Raw genomic sequence first — 24,256 nt, 5'->3', positions numbered from 1 at the left:
ATTGGTGTGGTATCAGTGACAATAGGCAAAAATGTATGGCCCGTCATCTTTCTTTGCAAAAATAAAATGCACTTAATGTTATGATGGCAACAATTCCAATACTACCAATGCAGACAACAGTCACGCGTGATTATTCCCAGCTAATAAAGGCACTCACTTGCTTAGTAGTTTACCGCACTTCACCTTTGGATGTCGAACAAAGAAAAAAATATTCCATTGCTCCACTGAGTACAATGGCATGAAAGAGCCAGTATTTTGTCCCAAATGGTGTAATTACTGTCCATTAGCTGTGATAGGCTGACATTTTAGAGTTTAAAGCCCACTCAGGCCCTGTATGCATTAACATACCCAAGCCGGTCAACATTACTGGGCTGAATGGACTGAAAGGGAGGCTGCTCATGTGGAGATGCACTCTAGCCTTTGTGCACGTGCGCGCACACACACACACACACACACACACACACACACACACACACACACACACACACACACACCTATTGTCTGTACACATAAACACCCATGCATGTGACCCCTGAACTTGCGGACATCTCACTTTCAGATGCAGTTTAACACCCACTAATGCATACACACACACACACACACACACACACACACACACACACACACACACACACACACACACACACACACACACACACACACACACACAGGCCTAAATACTGGCACTCTGTAATGGTTATAGCATAATAACCATGTGCGCATACACATAAATTACTCCCCCTCACTTTATGGATGTAGACTCCACCTACCAGAGCTCTGCCAGATATGAGCTGCTACCCCCACCCACACACACGCATACACATACATCCTAGTGCTGATATTTCAGCCACCCATAGTACCCACCCACCCCCCAATTTCACTTGGCTCCCATTGTCTCACTGATATTGATCCACATCCCCTCCTCTGCCTGCAAAACCAGAGAGCCTTTACTGGATAATTTTCAAGGGCATTTATAAATACAAGATGGGGTGGATGGTGATCGCTCTGTGGGTGTTTGTGAATTTGTGAGAAAGAGAGAGAAAAACAAAGAGAAAGAGAGTGTGGGAAACCAGACAGTTTGTGGTATGAAAACAACGGTTATCAGGCAAGAAGAACGTCCGTCAGTCAGTATGGCAATGCGAAAAACCTCTAAACCCTTTTGAACTTTGAATTATTTATTATTTTTTAATATGCCAAATTACACAGACGTATATTAAAGTGACCAACCAACCTCTAAAGCACGCTATCCTTGGTGCCTCATGATCAAGTTAATTTCCTGTCCTTCAGGTTGTACTGAAATTGTAGTGAGTTCTGTCTGCGCTGAGGTGAGTGGGCCAACAGACTGGAGCACGATCCAACATGAACAAAAACACCACATGAAAACCAAAGGGTGGGGCTGCCCCTCCACTCGGCCTCGGGGTCAACCTGTAGGGGTGCCAGGGACGCACTGCACGTGTGTGTTTGTATGTGTGAGTTGGGCTGCAGAGCAGGAAGCATCTGTTAACAGAGGGGAGCCAGGAGGTACTAAGGTGTTTGTGTCTGTATGTATCTGTGCACATGCATGTGTGTGCATACACAAGTAGTCAGTATTAAAGCCAAGTGTTTAGCCTTCCCTCCTGTATCCGGCAGACCTGGCCGTGGCCCACCTTCCTCAGGGGTCCAGACAGAGACGCCTTGCCGCTTCCTGCATACACACAGAACAAAAGAAATAGTTGATAGTGAACACGATCAAGTTAATTCAATCAGAAACCCTGCATACATACATTTAGAACCAGCATTTTACCATGTGTAAAAACAGATGGAGACCATCATCATTGAGCTCTGTAGCGGTACCATTCTATTTATTAATATTAAATCAATCCCCTCAAAATCACATATAGATCCTTTATCATAGCAGCCATTTTAAACTGTTCTCTCAGATGTCCTTGAACAGGTATTAAAGCAAGTAGAGGAGTAGGGCAGACTAGACTAGAAGGACTTTCCACTAAAGCCTGGTTGTAATACTTTCAGTTCTCCAGAGAAGGAAGAATACTTGACTCTGCAGGGGTGCTGACCCATGCTAATTACCGTATTCACTGTGTAAGCCACCAGAAAACTGAATGAGTGGTAAAGACTGTGTGGGATGAAGGAGCATGCAGCCAGACTGGCAGCTTATTCTGATGAAGGCAGGGGGGCAGAGACATTATTTAATGCTTTGTGTTATTACAGTAACAAGTTGAGTACTTAACCCATATATTTTTGGGGAAATTCCTTGTGAAATGAATTGCATGGTTTCTGTAATATTAAACTATAGCTTTACTTGTTTAGGGCTTGAGGTAAAAGGTTTAGGACTTTATTTGGGATTGTTTCCCTGTTTTGATTGTCTTAACTTTACCAAGGAAACGTAAAAAATAATAAAATAATTGTCCTTATTTTATGTTGAGATATACACATTTGGTTCCACCATTACACACTCAAACGCATATGTGCAGTCCATTGTTCAATGGTTAATGCCCATGTTAACATGTTAAAAATGTAGTTGCAAAGAAGCATCACACATATATGAATGCACATACTTCTTCCTCTTTCCTTCCATTTTTATTTGCTTCCCTTGTTTATCTTTCCTTCCTCATCTCCCTGTCTCTCTCTCCTCTCTGCATCTCTCTACTTCATCACTCTCAGACAACTGGGGCAAAAGTCACAGGCCTTTGGCATTGTTGGTGACAGTGCCATTCAGCATGCCGTCTGTCACAATACTGGCACAACAAAGTGTGGAAACTGCCAACTAATGGCTGTTTATCCAGAAGCTCGCCAGCCCACTGTCTTTCAGGCTAAAAACTTGCCATCCAATGACTGTTGAACCTTGTACCTCACAAAGGTGTCTGCCAAATCGCAGGAGGCAGTTATTCTCTGTAACTGAGATTAAAATGTTTTTCAGAGAGATGCTGCTGTGCTGAATCTCCCCTTATGTTGGGAAAAGGTTTTCCTATCCTTTCATTTTTGAGCATAAGGTAGTGAAAAAAGGACTGTAGAAAAGGTTAGTATTATTTTTGATTTGTTGCAACAATAACATGATTTGTGTCAGTATTGTGCAGCTTAAGGTTACATCCACATTACAGCGTTTTCATATCATAAAACTCATAACTCAGGGGACGTGTTTTAAAAAGGAGACCTTTGGGAACGATGACGCCCACGTCAGTCAGTCTTGACAGCCGCAGTAATTTGTTGCAGTCACACCCCAAAAAGTCTAAATCCAACACCTCCCATGATGCAACATTATAGTAGCTTTGTTTAGACTCTCTCTGCCTGGTAAATGCCTACAGATTTTCAAACTCTATTCCCTCAGTTTGTAACACAGGCTTTCTGGCACAAATGCTATCAACTGATGTGAGGTAATCAGGGTTATTTTCTCCTTATGATGAGTTAACTGAACAATGTGTCTATAAATCAGTGTTCATATCAAAGGATGTTTTGCAAAGAAATGGAAGCAACATATTGACCACAGACTCAGCAGATTGTTTCCTGATCAAACTAGTATAACTCGATGCATGATTTGATCCGGTATGGTAGAAAGAAAAAACCCTTTTATTCTCTTTAGCAGGGTTTAATCTTAAATTTGTGGACCAGCAGAATATTTGAATGCAGAACGTAGACACTTTTTTTTCTTTTTTTCTTTTCTTTTTTTTGGACAAGGTGTCAATTGCAAGTGCTCACAAAGTAGGGCTGGCTGGAGATGGAGGAAATGTCACTGTGTGAAGCACAAAAAATATGAGAGAGAGAGAGAGTCCTCATCTCCTCCTGTGGTCCCCTGCTAACTCCACCCTCCCTCCCTGCCTCCCTCTCTCTGTGGCATGTCTGCCTTTGCAGTTGTCACATCCAGTTCTAGCTTCAATTCATTACATCTCCCCTTTCCCCAGCTTGGGTACACACACACACACACACACACACACACACACACACACACACACACACACACACACACACACACACACACACACACACACACCACACACACACACGCCAGATATATTGTAGTCTGGTAGAATTGGATTCTTAAGAGAATATTTGAGACTTTTTATCTTCATCTGTTCCTTCCCTTTCACTTCACCCTCATTCCACCTCTCGCAGCCAGTCCTATCCTTATTATACGCTCTTCCCCATTTCTTCCCCTACCTTTGCATGCGCTCTGTCTCTCTCTATCTCGTGCTCTCGCTCTCTCTCTCTCGCTCTCTCTCTTCCACACAGACATGCACACACATAGACACACGATCCAGTCTCCATCATATGCTGCATTCTGCCTCGCTGTCAACTCTTACACTCTCTATGTCTCTCTATCTCTCTCACACTCTCACACAGTCATATTCACTTCAGGTCCCTCTATTTTCCCCACTATCTCCATCTGTCTCCCTTCACTGTATCTTAATCCAACCGTCTGTGGACTTACCAGCAATAGAGTGGATCATTGCTGTGTGCTGAGACTATTCAGTAAGCCCAGTGTACATTTTATTGAATGACACTTTGTGTGTGTAGTATGGCGCTATTTTGTGTATTTATTGTTAACTGTATTGTTGTAGGCATTCCTTTGTGCATACAGTGTGAGTGTGTACATGCATGTATTTTCCCTTTTGGTATTGCTCATGAATGTGTTGCCCATCACAGTCCTCCTTTTACGACATTAGAGCAAGCCATGAGTGCCCTCGATTGATCAAAGCTTTCTGTAGTGCTACAGGGCTAAATCTGGAGCTTCAAAATACAGTCCCGTTCCAGACAGCTGGGCCAATGTTCTCACCTGGCAAGTCTGGTGAGGCAACTTGCAGTCAGTTCACTGCTCCTTGCTCCCTTTGATGCTGGTTTGTGTGTGGGAGCAGAAAGGAGGGGATTTGATCCAGTTGGGAAAGAAATACAAGAATGGACAGAAGGGGATGAAGGTCAAAGGAGAAGGTGACAGAAAGTAAGACTAGAGTAGTGACAGGGAAACTGTGGAGTGGAGGCTGTAACAAGGGAGAATACCATTAGACGTGGAGATCGACTGCAGACGCAGTTAATAACCACGACAATCAAAGCGAAGGGGTGACATCGAGTCAATGCAACGGGACTCAGACAGCAGAGAAATGAGAAAACCAGCAGAAATCAGAGTCAGACATCAAGTTAACTCTGATATCAAAGGAAATATAACTAATTTGAGACTGCAGCTTCATTTTTTGGCGAGGTGGATTGCTGCAGTCTGTGGTGTGATTTCTGGTGTAACAACCTGCTCTGAGAGCTAACTCAACATATGGTGACAGCTGTTATGAGTAAAGATCTATGGGGTTTCCTGTTTTAATGTGGAATTATGCCATAAATGCATAGTTTGATAGCATTTTATTGAATTTAATGAACATCTTTTTCTCTGACACTTCTGCTTCTTTCTCAACTATCCCAATTTATTGCAGTGGTGATCTTGAAAATAGGTCTAACTTTAGTTTTGCTGTGGGAATGACTTATCAGCAAGATATTAAAATATGCATTGTAAATTTTTGTTTTTAATGGAACTGAAACTTTCAGTATTAAAACACCAGAATTGATTAGAGTAGTCCTGTCAGGGCAGTTTGTCACTACTGACATCTACAGGCCAACCTTGCTCATGTCAGATACCCCATCAGTGACCTCACTACCCATTACCATGCCTGTACTTACTCAGCTGCGGGGTTATGAATTGGTAAGCCAAGCAAGTTCTAAAACGGGGCTTGATTGTTATTATTCCCTAAACTTCTGTATCCTGTGCACATTATCAGTCAGTAGAAATGATCTGGTGACTTGTTTTTTAAGGTGTTTAACCTTCCTTTGTCATGTTTTCAGAAACATGAAACAGATAAGTAGAGATAATGGTGCATATGTCAAAGAGCCAGCATATGTGATTTTGGCATCTTTTTGGATATGCGAACAACATGAATACACTAATGTCTACCACCTTATTTCTGTTGTACATAACCATTAGTGAAAATACCTTAGCTAAAGCAAAGGTTTCGCACCAGCAAAATGAACAACCCTCAAATATTTTTGCTTTATTACACTTCAACATCTGAACAATACTTCTTTCTCTATGATACTGTCATTTTGTCTTCTCTTGGCTAAAACAACAGCATTGTCTTTAAATATTCATCGAGCTTTGTTTTGTGTCATTGTTTGTTGAACCCACTTTAATTATCTCCCTCATCAGGATTCATCAGCCTCATCACATTTTCTTTAATTACATAGCCAAGCCGTTTGTCCTCTTTATTATTCATCTTAATGTGTTCTTCTCACTCTTCCCTCGGTTCCTCTGTCTCATTGCGTGTGTTGATGTGTACATCTCTGTCATGCTCCATCTCTTTTTATAAATCTTCCTTCTTATCCTCCTCTATTAACTGGTCTCTGTTTCTGCCGTTGTCTAGGTATGTGTCTGTGTAGATGTCTATCTCTCTGATTATCAGTCGCATCGTGAAGTCTCAGGTGTGTCTGTTAGAAGTCATCAAGTGGTATCTCTGCATCCTAATGAAGCCTGTGCTTTATCAATATTGAGTTAGAAAACGATTAACTGATAATTCATGTACAACATTATTCAAGGAGATGGAGCAGCACTTTTTGAAAATCCCTTTTAATGGGAAAGCCCCCATCTGGGACCTTTAACCAACTAATTCAGACTACAAGGCTGGACAGACCAGGTCTCATCCATTAATGTCTTCAACGTTTCCGAACACAATTCCTAAAACATCTCTCTACACATTGACCTACAATGTAGCAAAGATAATCCCAGAACTAAGATGCCTCTGGGAAACCTGGTCTCTTGTCTGTGTAGCCAAATGGCCAGTCTGGGCTTTATAGCCCATTTTATCACTGAGGAAATAGGGGGAACAGAGCACTCAGGCCCTTAGCTATTTAATCTCATTGTTAAAATTGGATATATAAAGTGAAACAGAGTTAGGTTTTATAGAAGTTGGAAAAAGAAGATATCACCCTAATTTGTTTTGCTTTCAGGGGCTTGAGTCGGTCTACAGAAAGACAAATGTAGTCATAAAATTATCCAAAAAACTGCAGAGTGGCCATTTGTATGCTATGTTAATGCACTTTTCTCCATGATTAATGGATAGGTCGAGGGAAGGATCCTTATTTTGGTGGTAAACTGCTGGTGAACTATATGACATCATGGGAACACAAATGAAAAATCATATTAAATATATTCTCTTAGTAGAACTAGCTTTTATTCTGATGTATTCTCATTTCATTTAGTTCTACCCACAAAGTCTTCATAATGTAATAATGGGTGTATTGAATGAACAAATACATCTAGACACATCATTGACAGCAGTATTATAAACAGACAGCGGTATTAGAAAAGCCCTACCAGTTGGGTTTTTTGTTCACAATTTTTTTTTTTTTACCAATTATTCATTTATAGGCTTCCAAACTAGGTAATAACTTGATGTTCAGACAGCCCTTGTGGATTTTCCTCTTCCTTGGCTGCTGCATCTTTCTTTGGTTGAATTTTTCCCCTTATAATAACAGATGATGGGTCAATTTATCTGGAGTTAATCATAGTCTTTAAGTGATTGGTGTTGGTGAAAGCGTTGTCGGTTTTCCTGCGACATAACATTTACAGACTGCTTGATCCTCCTATGATTGTGCCCTCTCGTTGACATGATAGAATTGTACAGCTGAAGGAACCTTGCACATTTATATTTAATCTCCTAACTCTCATCCTTAATGCATGAGGTGAATGGGAGACCCCCTAAACCCCCCAGCCCACCCCCACTGCTCAGCCCACTGGGAGAGGGAAAGAGGAGGATTAGAGCAGGATTAAGTCTGTAGTGTGAATAGGAGCCACGAGACTGCCACAATTATTCACTTCTGCCATCACTCTCTCGCCCAACTTCTCCCTTCCATCCTTCCCATTAACTCCCTCTGCCTGTCCTTTCCCTATTTCATTCCCTAGTACCTCCAAAAAACACACTTTTTTTAGATCCTCAAACATGTGTTTCATCTCTCATATCTAACTGTAATCTTATCCCCAAAGTATTTTACTTGGTGAATAAATCCAACCAAGTAAGCATGAGGCGAATGACAGAATTGCAGAATCTGTCAGTGATGCAGCCTGAGAGAGAACAGGGAACTCTTCCATGATATTACAACATTGTGAATTCACTGCCATTCTGCCTCTCTTTGCTCCCTCCCAAGGTGCAAAATGTTGCATGAGCATGGAGCTCTTTCCATTTATGTGCCTCTATATCTGAATGAAGCCGTAAGGAGCATTAACGTAAAAGTCACCACCCGTCTGAATGACAAAAAGTCAAAGTATTGGCTTGATGGAGCCAGCAATGTTACATTTTATGTGTCTGAAAAGGGCTTTAGTGTATTTCCCAAAATGTCAAACTTTTCCATTATGTCCTCAATACCCTGCTTCCTTTACACAGCTCTTCCTTATAGCAGCCCTTAGGTTACAAAATGTCAGTATCAGCAACTCACAGCTTATAGAAATGTGGCTGCTGCATTTCCAAAGTTCTTGTTTCGTCTATGATCCTGACGAGATGAAGGTCTGGCTGTTAAATCATATGCTGCATTTGTATTCTTCGAGTGTCCACTTTGAGTATCCTTTGTGTTTGTGTGTGTGTGTGCTTCTTTTGCCTCAGTCCTGATCGACCCAGTAGTTTGACAGATTCATTTCTGTCTCTCTGTATGTGGATTTAGGTGAATGTATGAATTGGATGCAGGGCGGGAGCTTCATCATCGCTAGCTTTTAACTGCTCCATCACACAGAAATCAATACATACCGTATTTACCTGTGATGAAATTAGCAATCACTCTCAACTAGTCGTGAAAAGTATTGGTAAGCATAAGGGATGTGAATTCTACTTGAGAGTGTGTGATTTAGTCAATAACACAAACTGTCGAAGATAAGGTGTCGCCTGCAGTTCAATAAGCGAAACACACAATTCATTATACCGCCGTAGCTAACGGGGAATGGATTTCACTTAAATACTCCTTCAGTTGCGCTAAAACGAATGTCACATCTGTGAGTCAGTATGTATTTGTGAATTTTCAGTGGCACACTTTGAAATTAGAATCCTACTATTTAAGTGTTTGCCAATAGCACTATTATCATTGAAATATGTGAGTAATAAAGAGAAACATAGAGGGATTCAGAATGTATCAATATTTAAGTGCTTCGGCATTATTATAGGGATGTGTGTGTGATGAGTAAGAACGCAGCAGGTGCATAAAGGTTTATAGATGTTAAAGTTATTTTTTAGTTTTACAGTGAAGTATTTTCAGATTCCATGTGTGTATGAGTTAGAGCTGGGTAATAATGACAATTTTATTTTCAATTATGAATTTGGTTTATTATGAATCAAGAGATCCAAGAGACGTATATGTATATACATGTTTAATTTGATTAGATTTTTTTTCATCAAATCTGTATTTTTGCTATGTCAGTTGAATTATATCTAAAGCAAGAAATTTCATTGTTAAGACAAGTTTTCATTTAAAGTTAAATAAATGCATGATGTTTCCAAAGTAATGAGTAATCGTGTTAAATTATCATGATCTCAAAATTTCCCCAAAATAATAAGCTAATGCAAGAACAGAACAAAGTCATGCATGTAATTAGTCCATGGGGTTTGGTACAAACAGCATGATAATAATGACTTTATGGATTCATGTTAGCTTCTGTCATAGCAGTTTCTAGTCTTCCTGGGCTGCACACACATTAAGAAAATGTCCAAATAAAATGTTTATACGATCATGAAAGTCAAAAGAAAACAATTTAAAATGGATAAAGCTTGTGTGTAAATCCAGTGTTCATGAATCTATTAATTTGAGTGTTCCCCTCCAATATGGCACACATTAAGAACAAGTCAATGAACTTCTTAAACTCCACCCATCATTGCTGCGTTTCCCCCGTGGGTTTGGGGTTAAGTGCTGATGGGGTCGTACAGTACAACAGGCCTATTAGAAGAGAGTACTGAAGGGGCAGCACCCCCAGACTCTACGTCTTTAATATTGCATGTTGGCACCGTGGTTCAGCAACCTCAGCTAGCTTCCGAGCTTCAGTTTGGCTTGGTTTAGCTTCACATGTGCAAGTGTTGCTTTTAACATTTTAAGTGAGGGTTTATGCGCGTTTTTGAATGGCGAGCGCTGTCTGATGCGGCGATGGAGGAGGTGTGCTGTAGGGTAGCCCGATGTCGCAGGAGAACATCTTCTCTCACCCTTACACTGCCCAGATCCAAACTGGTAAGGCTTGAGCATTAGTTAATTGCCTTTCTTCTCGTGGGCACCAGCTACATTTGTCCAACGGCTCAGGAAATATGGAAGAAGCCCAGGTGCCTCAATTTAAAGGCAATCCCATTTTTTACCTCCTCAAACAGGCTCTAAATATTGTTGTTGTGCAATGGCAGCCTTTGTAGAAATACCTATTTTAGTTATTCTTTCATTTTAACCCATGGTGTATGGGTATCATAGACATTTTCTATTTTAATCATGTTACAGAGGAGAAGAAAATTAAGTTTTATAATGCTTAACCTCTCCAATTTAAGGTCGGATTAAGACCTGGTCTTGACCTTTGGTTGACCTGCTTGTTGGATTAGACATGGAGTGTGTTTCTTAGAGCTTTCTGTATTGTGGATTAAGTAAAATATTTTGTGTAGCAACATTTCTATCGATCTATCTATGTGTGTGCGTGTGCTTGTGTGTGTGTGTGTGTGTGTGTGTGTGTGTGTGTGTGTGTGTGTGTGTGTGTGTGTGTGGGTGTGTGGGTGTGTGGGTGTGTAGGTGTGTGTGTGTGTGTTTTGTATGCACTAAATGCCAATTTCTCTGATGGTATATGGTGTGGAGTGATTCTAGGTTTACTGTATGCTGGAATGTTGTGTGACTGTAGCTTGAAGGTTACTTATTGATCTGGTGACCTTTTACTGGTCTCTGCTGCAGTTTTTTTACTGTGGAAGTTTACAAGTCGTCCTCTTTGTGGAAACAATCCTCCCTCTCGCAGGTTTTTAAAGGTCAGTTGACTGACAACTTTGTCCCATTCTGAATCAGAGGTATTTATTTGGATTTTGCAGTGTGCAATTTGCATAAGAAGTGATAACAAAATAGAAGAAACAAATGGATTTTGTTTGTGTCGATGCTCAAACTTTCCTTTGCACAAATTGTCTTCTTATCCTGAAGTAAACAAACTGACTGAACAGATTTGTGTAAGGAATTTATTTTGTTTTTCGGCCGTCCACCTTGATGTATTTGCCTATTTGATTGTTAGGATTGGCATTGGAAGTGTATTTGTGTTAATTTGTTTGTTTGTTTGAATTGAGGAAATATATTTCTTGCTTTTCTACTGTACGGTAAATGAGTTTGAGTGCCTGTTCAGTGTGCACACAAAACATCAAAGCAGTCTGCATGAAAGAAAGCCAGCTGCGTTGTACTATTAAGACAGCCATGGCCAGAATTTACTGCTTCATTGTTTTGTTAAGGTCAATCCAAAAATATAAAACCGCTCACCTCTTCTGATTATCAGATATCATATCAACCTCCAGCCTCAACCAAAGTGTCTCCACCTCCATCCTCTTCATGTTAATTATATTTGTGTCTAATAACATGTCAAACAGTGCCAAACCAGCTTTGGCTTTCAGGTTAATGAAACAGGTGTATGTGTGTTTCTCTGAACTTGTGTGTTTGCCTCTGTTAAACTCATATCTTCTCCACTTTCTCCTCCTGTCTTTCTACTACTTCCTATCTGTCTGAACAGCTTCCTGCTGACCTGAATAAGATGCACCTAACAGACCACGCCCATCAGCAGGTGATGCACATGCCTCCCAGCCAATCAGGATGCAGCATCGCCAGTGACTCGGGAAGTAGCAGCCTTTCAGATATTTACCAGGTGGGTACTATTGCTTGTTAAATAATTGTATCTCATTTGTTTTCTTTCCTTTAAAGTTTTTTAGACTCCATCAACATGTATACACATATGGAGTTTATACGTCATTAACACTAACATTAGGTGGTATGTTATTATAAGCTGTTCAACATCATAATTTAAAATGGAGAGAATCCTCCATCAGCTTTCTATTGCCTTACAATGTAACCTTTGGGTTATCCTCGTGCATTTTGCACTGCCACTTTTTATTACATGACATACAAAAAGTAATGCAGCCTGCCCATACCAGTGACAAACCCCTACTGTGTATTTTAAACCGTCAACCACCGCACTGTGGCAACATCTGGTCTGTGGCAGAATAGTCTTAAGAGAAGATTCTCCCCAGCTTGTTTTGCTCCAGTTCTGTCTGTCTACCTGTAGCATACGTGTCAACCCCCTACCCTCCCTCCTTGCAATCCGAGTACCTCGCTAATTATTGTGCATCAGTTGTACATCCTGGTGATCCATCTCCCTCTGTAAGTCCTGCTGCGGATGAAAGGTCACCTGCAGGAAATTAACCTAACCTTTCGAGCTCTGTCTAAACTTCTGCTACAGGTATAGAAGCTTTAACATTGTCAGCACAGTTGGGTTGTATACTGTTCAATCAATTCGCAGGTATTCCTTTGGTCTGATTCCACAGGTAGTGTGATAGGAAAATTGAGAGTATGACATCTAGTGTATGTCACTTATGCAGATGATGACGAACTTAATGCTCGATTTAGGTTTATCTAGACAGGAATGGGGAATCCTTGTGCAGGGGACAACTGTAGAAGATTTTTGTCCCATTTCCTTACAGTCCATTTAATTGAACTACTGGAAACATGTAGACCTTTGAGGTTGTTGATTGTGTACTTTCATTTACTTTTTCTTAGTGGACTCCTAAGAAAACTAGGAAGCTTATTATGTATGTATGTGCAATCACCCATCCCAATGCAAGTGTAAAATGTAAAAAATGTACAAAAGTATATTTGCCATACCAAAGGTCTTTATATTTTACTCTCTCTTCTTGTACCAGCCTTATCTTTACGTGACATTTCTGAGCATTAAATAGCTCAGAGTGCTTTGGAATGAAATGCCTCTCTCGAGTGAAGGGTATTTAAATGCCTGAGAATCAATAATCCATAAAAGGGTACATGACAAGGCTGCCATCTCATCATTTTAATCCCAGCTCTCCTAATGTCCTCTCTTTACACAGGGAGTCATAATACACCCAAGAACCTGTTTAACATTACCTTTCAGTCCTGTTCTTTACAGGCTGCTGCAGTTTTTAGTTTTCTGTTCCGGTTCATGCTGCATTCTTCATACATATTTGTCTATGGATTGGGGGAGTGGTCCCATTTAACACCAGGTTGTTAGCATTGTTAGCATTCATCAGCTAAACCGGTGAGGTCCATTAGCAACAAACTAATGAGCTACGGTAATGTTAATGAGCTGGTATGATCAATGGACGCTGCTGGCCACATAACGAATGAGCAGGTTTGTTTCATCAAAAATTCTTCACAATGCTAATATCTAATATATACGTTTAATTTTACTCAAAGTATAAAGTATACTTTTAACAGCACAAGCCAGGAGAACATTACACTAACACAAAATAATTGAACAGAGGAACCTGCTGTTTTCTCTAAGGTTTTGGCAAGCGTGTATATATTTTGCAGCCAAGAGAGCTACAGTATTTTGCTGCTTTCTCACAAGATGTAGGGAAGTTTACCCTCATTTGTGGGGTTGGGGGATTCTCCCTCGTTTACCCTGTCTCTCCATCTCACTGCTTAGACCTGGCTTTACTCTCTCTCCCCCTCTGTGTGTGTCTGCTAAAACAATGTCACAGATTTTACACCTGCTTACCCAGGGATTGCATTTCAGGCCCTATTTCCTTTGCAGCAGTCAGTCAGCAGTTAGTTGCAGCAGCTATTTGCATAAATATCCATTCATTCTATGTTATTTTGTACCTTGAGACAGAATGGCTTTACCTAAAAATATACTTTTCTTACATTTTACCCTCGCTAACCCTCAGTGCATTCCTTTGGTAAATAAGAATAACCCCAGTTTGAGTGTTGATTGCTCTAAGATGGGCTGATATCCCCAGTACATATCCCTCAACGTCTCAACGGGGTGCATGATGCATGTTGAAATCTATTAGTCAGTGTCAGCACAATTTGTGCTCTCACTAGAAAAGGATAAAACTCAGATATTTTAACCTCCTTATCGGCCACAACCTGTCCTCCCTCCTGCGCCTGTCTGTGATCGTTTTCAGATTGATGTAAGTCAGGTCAACCTGGGTCGGACGTTTAACACAGAGGCCTGATCTCTTCATCCTGAGATTAGATATTTATCACACAGATCTGATCCCATCAGCTTGTCACTGACCCAGCTCTGTGTTTGTTTATAGCTGCCTTAAAGCGCTGACCCTCCAGTCAGCTGCGGTCCTCGGCTGTCAAGGCAACAGAGGTTTTTTTGTTATGGGTTTCTCCTTTCTTCCACCTCATTCTCTTTTAGTACCTTAATCTCATAATCGTTCAGTATACTCTAACTCCCTAACTTTTTAAGCCGGTCTGCCGCCTCCTGTTCTCACTTCACCTATTCCTCCCTTCTGCCCCTTTCCCTTCTTTACAGCTCTCCTGTCAGTCACCCTCTATTCTCTTTTATTCTTCTTTGTGTGTTTTTTTCTTTCATCTCTTGGCTATATCCTGGACCTCTGTGCATTCCCCCCTCAATTGTTTCTCCCTTCTGTCTCTGCTATTCTGACACAGTGCTGTACAATGTGGGGGTTCTTGGGCTGTCCCTCGTCTCTACAACTTTTCCCCTTTGCTCAGTCTCACTCTGACACCAGGGGAATTGGACTGAAAGGGACATTTTTTGCAGGATTTTAACAACCTCTATAACAGCTTCTGTCTCACAATATGGTGTTTGCTTTCTTATTGGGAACTATAAAAACGACTGTTGCATTTTAAGCTTTTATCTTATTCTACAGTGTTGGCCAAAAGCAACAGATGTCCTCCAAGAATCAATAAATCAGAGCTTAAGTAAAAGAAAAATACTTCTTTTTATTTTATTTTACAGAGCAAAACAACTTGTAGGACATTATGTTGGTTTAAGTGTGCAGATTAATTAATATGGAGTATTTACCCCTGCATGGGATTTCCCTTTTAGCTGCTCTTGGTTCTGCAGTTGCCGACAGAAATGATGTTCCTCTTGCTGCACAAAGTCAAAAGACCAATTCATTAAATCATTACAGGTTTATTTTATTATGTTAGTCATCTCTTATTGGTGGCAAAACAAATAAAAAGAGTATTCAAATTTGATTATGGAAAGGAAACATCTCTTTTCTACTTTTCTACTGTCCTTATCTATTAGGGCAAATTAAATGTACTGTACCTGGTACAGAGCAGGGTAGAGCTGAGTATCTAGTGCCTTTCCTCTAAATAGTCCAACCTAATTTAGGAAATCAAGAGTGAACTTGTGCCTGAGCTTGGGATGGACTGTTAGCTTAATCCTCTTGCCTCCAGAGAAACCTATAAAACCTATTGGCCAGGTACCAAATCTCTGAAGAACCCAAGAGCTCGATTGGATTGTTGGGTAGGGAGTTCATCCTGTAGTGTGAAGGGCAGAGAGTTAACTTTTTTCCCACCAGCTTCATTTCACTACCAAAATGCAGGCATTTCAATACCTACAAGATAATGTCCCTGGGTCATCGCTTTTAATTTTCAACACTTCATTGTTCTACATAACAACAACAGCAACTCTTGTCTCTCAATAGACAAATGTAATACAAAAGAAAAGAAAACAAATAAGTGTACAAATGAGAACATATTCACATAAATATATCTTCTTTGAAATTTCAAATTCCACATGAAAATGTAGACATATTAGTTACTGGCAACTTTTTTACCTCCCTTCCTACATTTTTTCTCATTAAAGATGGAAAATGCTAGAGTAAGTGATTGCTCAGCCTGGTCCGTCATAAGGTAATAAATTGGCTCCATTCTGCCAGTCAATTATCTTTGTTTTAAGGTCTACCTGGAAGAGCTGACAGATGGCCAGTAATGCTGCCACTACCACTGGGGAGCTCCTCTGTCCACCTCTAGGTTGATGGTTCAGTTCCCTCCTGACCTGAAAGCCCCTATGCCCCTTCAGAGCCATACTCTGCCAACCATCTGTCTGCCCCGCATAGGGGAAATATGGTTGAATATGAATTATTACTGCTGGATTTACACATTTGGCTGTTTGTGTCTGTTTTCTAGTTTGGGACCTGGGTCATAGCTGCTTTTTCCAAGGTTATTCATCATTGTTTGTGTGGATGATGTATCACAGAGATTTCAAAAATAAAGGGGGAATTGAATACAGCTATAAAATTACAGGGTATTTGCCTGCTTAAGATTTTTACAATTTTAGACTAAATGCTGTTTGATCCCATAACTGACTTACTTGCTGCCAGGAACTGAAACTGTAGGAAATATCAGGGGATAAAGATTAACACTTTGAATTTAGTTGCTGGTTACATTTCTCAAAATTAGTACTAGGTTTGTCTTGTGCACCTTTCATATCCCAATAATTTAATAGAATTGATCACTATGTGCCTTCATCATAACACTTAACTGTCATGTAAGTATCCTTAAACCTTATCTTAGTGTGCTTTGATTTCTACCATTGCAGTCCAGATAGAAATAATATATAGATATTTTTGAGACAAGCAGATTTAATTCTAAGAAAAAAAGAAACCTGATCTAAAATTATTACATGTTCTGAAAATCCATAAGATGCAGTTTTTCGCTGCTAATACAAACTAATATTATATTAAATTATATTATATATTATATTTTTTTCGAGGTCCGAAATTGTAAAAGATATTTTTATTATAAAGCAACTTGAGGTGCTATATAAATACTGTGAAAGTATCAAAACACTCATTCTACAGACAAATGCACACAGCCCATATTCAGTAACTGTGCCTCTAAATGTTACCAACCATCTCCATGGTCTTTGCTGCAGGCCACTGAGAGCGAGCTGGGAGATGTTGACCTGTCTGGACTTCCTGAGGCTGCGGTGGACAGCGAGGAAGAGGAGGAAGAAGATGAGGATCTAGAGAGAGCTTCAGACACTCTTCTGGGCCGAGACCTAGTCCGAGAGTGCCTGGAAAAAGACCCAGCTGACCGCAATGATGACGACATTGGTGAGTCAGACTCTAATACTATGTCTTTAAATGGTTTTTTCAAGTGTACACTTGGAAAGGCTTGTCTGTAATCAAACAGAGAATAACATATTTGTTATTATTTTTTAAACATAAATTTACTAAATGTAGCAAAATTAGGCACTAGCACGTCACTTGATGCACTGTCAGTTGCCATCTATCATTCAGTGAGCACAGTGGAGACACAAATACCCCTCTCACGAAAGACCCCTCACAGTGGTCTTTAAACACCAGTGCCCTTCCAGTGTGTATTTTTAAGCAGGCAATCAGAGAGACAAGCTCATTAGCAGGACCCATTGGGGTCCTGGAGGGGAAGGTGACCACATTAGAGGGCTGAGAGGAGTTGTAAAGGCCCGGCCTGCTGTGCACCTGCTGGGAGGCTGGCCTTCTCGTAGCCTTTACAACTGTCTGGTCACTTTCAGCTCATGGTTAATTTTTTTTTAGATGTCTTCTATCCTTTGCTATATTAGTTATTGTTGAATTGTACATCTTCTTGCTAGTATTCAAAAATAACAATCTCTTTAAAAAATGTCTTCGGTTGAACTGCTCACAACCATAGACTGTATAAAAAATGGACGTAGCATACCCATCACAATCCGTTCTCTCAACTTGATCCAATCGTACTCGCCTACGGGAGTCGCCATCTTGTCAAACTCTGCCTCATTTCCTCTTACCAAAAAAGGGCATTGATGTGATGTTGGGGGGAGGGAGATACATCCATCTGGCTGATGTATACCTCCGAGGAGAAGTGAGGGCCAGCGGTTAGCTGTTACTCAAGAGGCCATGCCCCTTATTATTCATAAAATCTAACCTCTAATAAAATAAAAACTAGCCTGAGTACAACCCCCCCCCCCCCCCCCTCCACCCCCAGTGTTGTCATGGAGACATGACCTAAAGATACAGACTAGAATGATTTTTTGTAGCAAGCCTTAAATAGGTGTAATTATGCTACGCCTATTTAACATGGGGGTCAATGAGAAATTGCTCTATTATGCAAACTGGACAGTGGACACTCGGAGGACTGCAGTTTTTTCCACATCCGTATTGGATCAACCAGAAAGTCGCTGTGGTTGGGGCTTGCTCATAATGTATAAACATAGTTATTATGGGCCAATCCTCAATACTTTTATCAAAATATTTATATTAGGATTACATTACATTACTAGAGAAGCTTTATTCTCCTTAACTCACCAGATCAGGATAGGTTCCACACAATCAACTTGTACACAACTGAATCCAAACTTTTGTGATTCTGTTTTTTTTCTTTGTAATCTTAAACTTCCAACCATCAGGAAAGATACTCTGATTAAACTTTTTAAAAACACTAAGAATGTCTTAAAATAGAGTTACTGCTAACCCAGGTTTTTTTAAAGACTAAATGAAAGAAGCAAAGAGACTAACAGAAAGAGAGGAAGTGAATGAGGCGCTAACAGCAGGGGGAATAAAAGGGAGCTACTTAGCCAGGCTGCATAGTGTGCAGGATGGAGCTAGGTCACTCTGCTCTCAGCCACAGGGCAGAGGAGGTGGACAGAAGATCTGGAGGGAAGGAACACAGAGGAAAAGTTTCTCATTAGGCAATGAATATCTCAAGCACTGATAGTATACACCGCTCCTTGCCAATAACAAGCTCTGGATGAAAACAATTAAGATTTACTGTGAACTGTGTGTCTATGTTATTATGGCTTTTTCTAAAATGTTTTGAATTGAGATAAGCCCTGACAATGAATGTGAGAAGGGTTCGCTTGGAATTTAATTTCTATGTTTGTTTTTTTTAATATTAAATTGTTCTCTTCTCTCCCCCTTCATCCATTGTGTGCCAAATAGAGCAACTACTGGAGTTCATGCACCAGCTGCCTGCCTTTGCCAACATGACCATGTCTGTGCGGAGAGACTTGTGTAGCGTCATGGTGTTTGAGGTGGTGGAGCAGGCTGGCACAGTCATACTGCACGCCAAACAGGAGGTATGAATAAATGAATAGCACACACAAAATCTATGTTATATGTACATTATATCTCCATCAATATATTTCCTTAACAATTAAATTGGTTTTGGCTCATTCTTAATTGGGTCGTTGATATAATTACGGATAAAAGATCTTAGATTTGTCTTTCCTTGGCTTGCAAATCAGTGACGTAACCTTTAACAAAGCACACAAAAACACACACACAAGCATGAAGGGAGTCATTGGAAAAATAAAGAAAGGATGGAGGAAACAGCACACAAGTACATGGAACTACATACACACACAGGTGTTGACATGTTTCCATGTCTACAGACACACACATCCTCACCATGTTCCAGTCTATCCCAAGCTAATTCTTCTACAGAAACTGGTATGTGCAAAGTCACCGCCGGGTAAAAGCCCTGTCAATCACCTGAGCTGCTACACAGCTAATTAATTAAGTTACATGCCTGAGAAAAGGGAGCTCTGTCAGTGCTGTTTGGTTACACACAGCAACATTAGAACCGACAGGGTGATAAATGGCAATGAACTGGCAGCCGCAGAGCTCCAGGAGGAAGGGCCCCCACATCAGCAGAACAAAGCTATATACAAACACACACACACACACACACACACGAATAGGGAGTGTGCATTATATGGTTGTCTGTGTCTCCATACTGTCTGTGTCGAGCCAGTTGATGGACAGGTCTCTCTCTCTCTCTGTGGACTTTATGCTGAAGGTCAAAGAGAAGCACTTGGCTCCTCTCACAAATGAACACAACTCTGTTAAGTGAGTGAGGGAGGGAAAGAGTCTAAAGTGGTCTAAAAGAGGTAAAAAAAAAAAAAGGAGATGAAGTGCTTCAGAGGACAGAAAGGAGGAGAAAATTCAAGTAGAGGGCAAAACCAACTAGAGCTTCTTTACTCGCCATCTTATTTTGAAGAACAAGAACTTGACAGATAATATTGTAATTCACCCACCTTTGCAGGCTGCCATAAATATTCATGGTATAAACTCAACATATATGCTCTGAGAATGAGTCTTCGATTTATTACTTTATGAAAATAGCCTCTTGAGGATTTGTGTGTAGTGTATGTGGTTCATTACCTTCCCTCACCTTACATATTATCATTGCTGAGAAATAAAGAGTGAGAGGCTGACTGGATGAAAGGGAAACAGAGAAGCGCTGAGAGAATTGGGGATCTGCAGGGTGAAAAACGGTGAGAGAATGAAAAGGCAATGAGGAGGAAATATCGGTTATCGTTGCGCAGGGAGCCCGGGGCTTGTTCACCCTCCCTCCCTCCACTCACACCCGGGATGAATGGCTTGTTATATTATGCCTGCCAGCATTCTCTTTTCAAAAGCCACCACTTGAGATACAATACCTCTTCACCACCTTACTCATACCTCACACAACGCACATAATGCTGACATTATAATAAATGTCAGTTAGTAATATATAGACATGTTAAGAGTAATTCATGTGCAGTGTTATACTGTAAGTCTATTGCTTGTGTTGTGCAGCTTCTTACAAATCCTTCAAACATTACAGTGAAATTCAGTGTGCTCTGAAATGTAATGATTTAAGATAAAGTTTTGTCAAATGATGTTAACGATGAGTCTTATAATGTCAAACAATTTTTTGCCAACCTGCAGTCAAATCATATTATATTTAACTGGGTCTCTTGTGAGCGCACAAGAGCGCACATCGTATGTCGATTTAGCTGTGGTTGATGATTTTGAAGATGTCGTCTCTGTGCACATGTCTGCAGCTGGATCTCTGGTACGTTATCCTGAATGGGGCAGTGGAGATCAGCCACCCAGAGGGAAAAGTGGAGACTCTTTGTATGGGCAACAGTTTTGGCATCTCACCCTCTTTGGACAAACAGTTCATGAACGGAGAAGTTCGCACCAAGGGGGACGACTGCCAGGTAAAGAGGACTGACAAAGACATCATTAAATAAACATTGAGCTGTACATTTACAGCATCAATGTGATTGAACCTGTTGTAGATAGCATTTCTATTTACTTTAAAAAATATATATTTTTTTTGCTTGCACTGACATGCCAAGTGTTAGTGAACTGGAAACAACAAATGGTATCACAGTCATTCATTGATAATTACAAAATAATTTTTTAATAACTGTTACTTACTTTTTGAGTTTTGAGTGATATCAAGTGTGCATTTCTTTTCTAATCTTGTGCTGCTTTACTTTATTGCAAAGTTAAGTTTTTCTTGTTAATTTATTCCGACAATTATTCTTAAAGTTTACATTTGTAAAATGATGATAGCATTTCTTTTGGTATACCTTTTTAAAATACAGAATGTTGGTTGTCAATTAAGCCACAGACCTATTTGTATTGTGATAGTGTCATAGTGTTGTATTTCTCAGATGAGTTTATGAAAAGTGAGTCTTGATATAGAGCTCTGATGCGACTTCACAAAGGTAAAAGAGCCGTAGCATGTACTTGTGGTAACAGCCTCTGTCCACACTGCCCAGTTCCTCCACTCTACGCATCATTTCCTGTCTTCAGATACACAGGAAGTCGCAGAAGTAAGCCTTAGTTAAGCAAATGCAGAAATTGATGGTTTAGTCAAGGGAAGTGCAGTGACTGACAATGCTCTAGTCTCTAGGGTAGTGAAGAGTCATGTCTTGGTGCTTTCTGTTCGGTGTGATATAATAGGAAGTTAGGCTCCAGTGTCAAATTGGATGCGGCTGCGAAATGGCTCGATGAGAAGATTTTGGACCACCATATGTATTTATATTGAGCCTTATTTAATTGAGTTTAGTTTGAGTGAAACAATTGTGTTGTTGGACCTTCCTTCCTTCATCCGTCCATGCCTCTCTCTGCCTGCCCTCATGCTTCTCTGCTGTTGTTTGAGTACCCGACGGTGGTGCCGAGTAGTGTTTTGCTCTTCTACCAGTTCACTCGCTTTCCCCATGTCATCCTCGACCAGTTCGTCTGCGTCGCCCAGGAGGACTACTGGCGCATCCTAAACCATGTGGAGAAGAACACGCACAAGGTGGAGGAGGAGGGGGAGATCGTGATGGTGAAGGAGCACCGCGAACTTGACCGCAGTGGAACCAGGAAGGGACACATTGTTATCAAGGTTAGTGATTTTAAATGTTAAAGTGTTGTGTTTCTAGATTTTAAGGAACTTGAGTTCGAGCAGAGTTCAGTAAGGAATTTTGCTGTTCTAAAGTGTACACTGAAAGCCCTCTAGTCCCAGAGGGAACACATTATTAGTATCCTATAACATGTGAATACAGTTATGGACAAAAAAGTCTGGCAGCAGGATGGATTTGGAGTTTAAACATAAGGTCAAGTTAGACTGGTGATTCACCCAGAGCTCAACCTTTGTTAACTCAGTCGATAAACAGTAGAAATACATTTAACCTTGTTCAAGAGCCTATCCTCTACAAAAGGAAACAGGGAAAAACACAAGAACACAAGGACACAAGGAAGGTTTGACATCCAAGGTTAAGCTCCATGCCAGCAAACTAATAACAATTTTTAATGTTACCGAAAATTTTGGGTTAACATGACTGACTTATTACATGAGGAAGTTATCATCCTTTATTTTTGCTTGATCATGTCCTAAATGTCTGGATGGATTGATTTGAGTACCACCTCATTATAAATCGACCATGCCCTCCCATACAGTATCTTACAAAAACGTCAATGCTGCTGCTCTGTGTTCTTAGTTGATCGTTGAAGAGGCACCGTTAGCACTATTAGTGTTTGCCGGAGCATTTTTCTTGTACGCTACATCACAGTGTGCACCAAGGCCTTCTGATCCTATTCTCAGAGCCTCCAGTGGCAAACAGGTATTGATCGGATAATGGGCCTGAATGATTCTCTTGGCCACCGCTCCGAGAAAGGCTGTTGGCTCCAAAACATATCCAGCGGAGATGAGTCAATGCACAAGTGTTAGCATTTCCGCTTCTGTTTTTGGCTTTGTTCTTTTTGTGTCAGACAAAAGTGGATGCCTTTCTAGTTTCTGTTCCTGTAAAATATATCGTTTCCCCCAGAAACCTCTGCTCTGGTGACATTACCAAACTCACTGCAAACACAAGAGTAGAGTTTTTGTGTCTGCTAATTAAAATGTTAGTTGAGATCTAGACAAAAAAATCTAAACTTATCCCAGATAATACATTTAGATTTGGTCTTATCCAGAAAAGAGCGCGTGCATGCACGTCTTTGTTTTATTGATGGGTGACTGCTCAGTTCAATAGCTGCATCTTTATAGTTTATGTCCTTGTCACTTTTATGATTTATGTAGACATAATTTATTCAAATTGGTTTGTACACGTGCTCTTGTGCCTGCCTGATTCTGTGTGTGTGTTTATGCTTTATGTGTGTGCGTCAAAGTGTCATTTCAGCTGTCTTACATGTGTAAGTTTGAGTGTGCGGCGTACATTTGTCTTAGTGTATCCTTATGTGTGTACATCATTTTCACCCTAGGGAACCCCTGAGCGTCTGATCATGCACTTGGTGGAGGAACCGTCGGTGGTGGACCCCACTTACATCGAGGACTTTCTGCTGACCTACAGGACCTTTCTGTCAAATCCCATGGAGGTGGGCAAGAAATTGCTGGAGTGGTTCCATGTAGACAGCCTCCGGGACACGGTGAGTCTGTGTGTGTGTGTGTGTGTGTGTGTGTGTGCACGTGTAAAGAAAATAGATAAACTTTAAAGTTATTAAAAAGAGCTCAGCTATAAGCGCATGAAAAGAGAAAAATTGGACTGCAGTCATCTGGAGACAGTGCAAGATATATCTGTGTGTCATTTGCATAACTATGATAGTTGACATTAGAATTCTGCATAATTTGACCCAAAGGCAGCATATATCAGTTGAACAGAAGGGGTCCAAGGACTGACCCCTGAGGAACTCCACATGTCATAGCCACTCGATCGGATTGATAACTACCAATGGTCACAAAATAACTCAAAATAACAAGTAGGACCTGAACCATTTTAAGACTGTCCTGCCCAGGTTTCCAACCTGTTCAGCAGTATACTGTGATCCACAGTTTCAAAGGCAGCACTGAGATCCAACAGGACCAGAACTGACACGTTGCCTGAGTCAATGTTCAACCTTATGTCATTTGCTGCAGATCTGTGGGGGCAGAGCTTACAATAGTTAAGTGTCAGATGGCATTGTGTCAAGACGTCGATGATTTAAGATGCTGAACGGTTTCTTCTACCGTTTTTTGGTCAACTGTA

At 40.6% G+C, this 24,256-nt stretch overlaps 1 protein-coding gene across 4 annotated transcripts in view; it reads left to right on the top strand.

Moving 5' to 3' along the window:
• The window catches only part of rapgef6 (Rap guanine nucleotide exchange factor (GEF) 6), a gene marked incomplete at its 5' end in the record, with an annotated part of 147,517 nt that overhangs the window by 81,271 nt on the left and 41,990 nt on the right, over positions 1-24,256 (top strand). For all 4 annotated transcript variants that reach the window (XM_083926496.1, XM_083926495.1, XM_083926497.1 and 1 more), the window contains 6 exons: positions 11,732-11,863; positions 16,889-17,069; positions 18,912-19,048; positions 20,801-20,959; positions 21,988-22,140; positions 23,496-23,660. In XM_083926496.1, coding sequence (XP_083782622.1) covers positions 11,732-11,863; positions 16,889-17,069; positions 18,912-19,048; positions 20,801-20,959; positions 21,988-22,140; positions 23,496-23,660 — 927 coding nt within the window. The remainder of the gene's footprint in view (positions 1-11,731; positions 11,864-16,888; positions 17,070-18,911; positions 19,049-20,800; positions 20,960-21,987; positions 22,141-23,495; positions 23,661-24,256) is intronic.

The sequence above is a fragment of the Echiichthys vipera genome (assembly GCF_963691815.1).
Source record: "Echiichthys vipera genome assembly, chromosome: 14".
In the NCBI taxonomy this organism is placed as follows: Eukaryota; Metazoa; Chordata; class Actinopteri; order Perciformes; family Trachinidae; genus Echiichthys; species Echiichthys vipera.
This window is presented reverse-complemented; position numbering and strand designations above follow the sequence as displayed.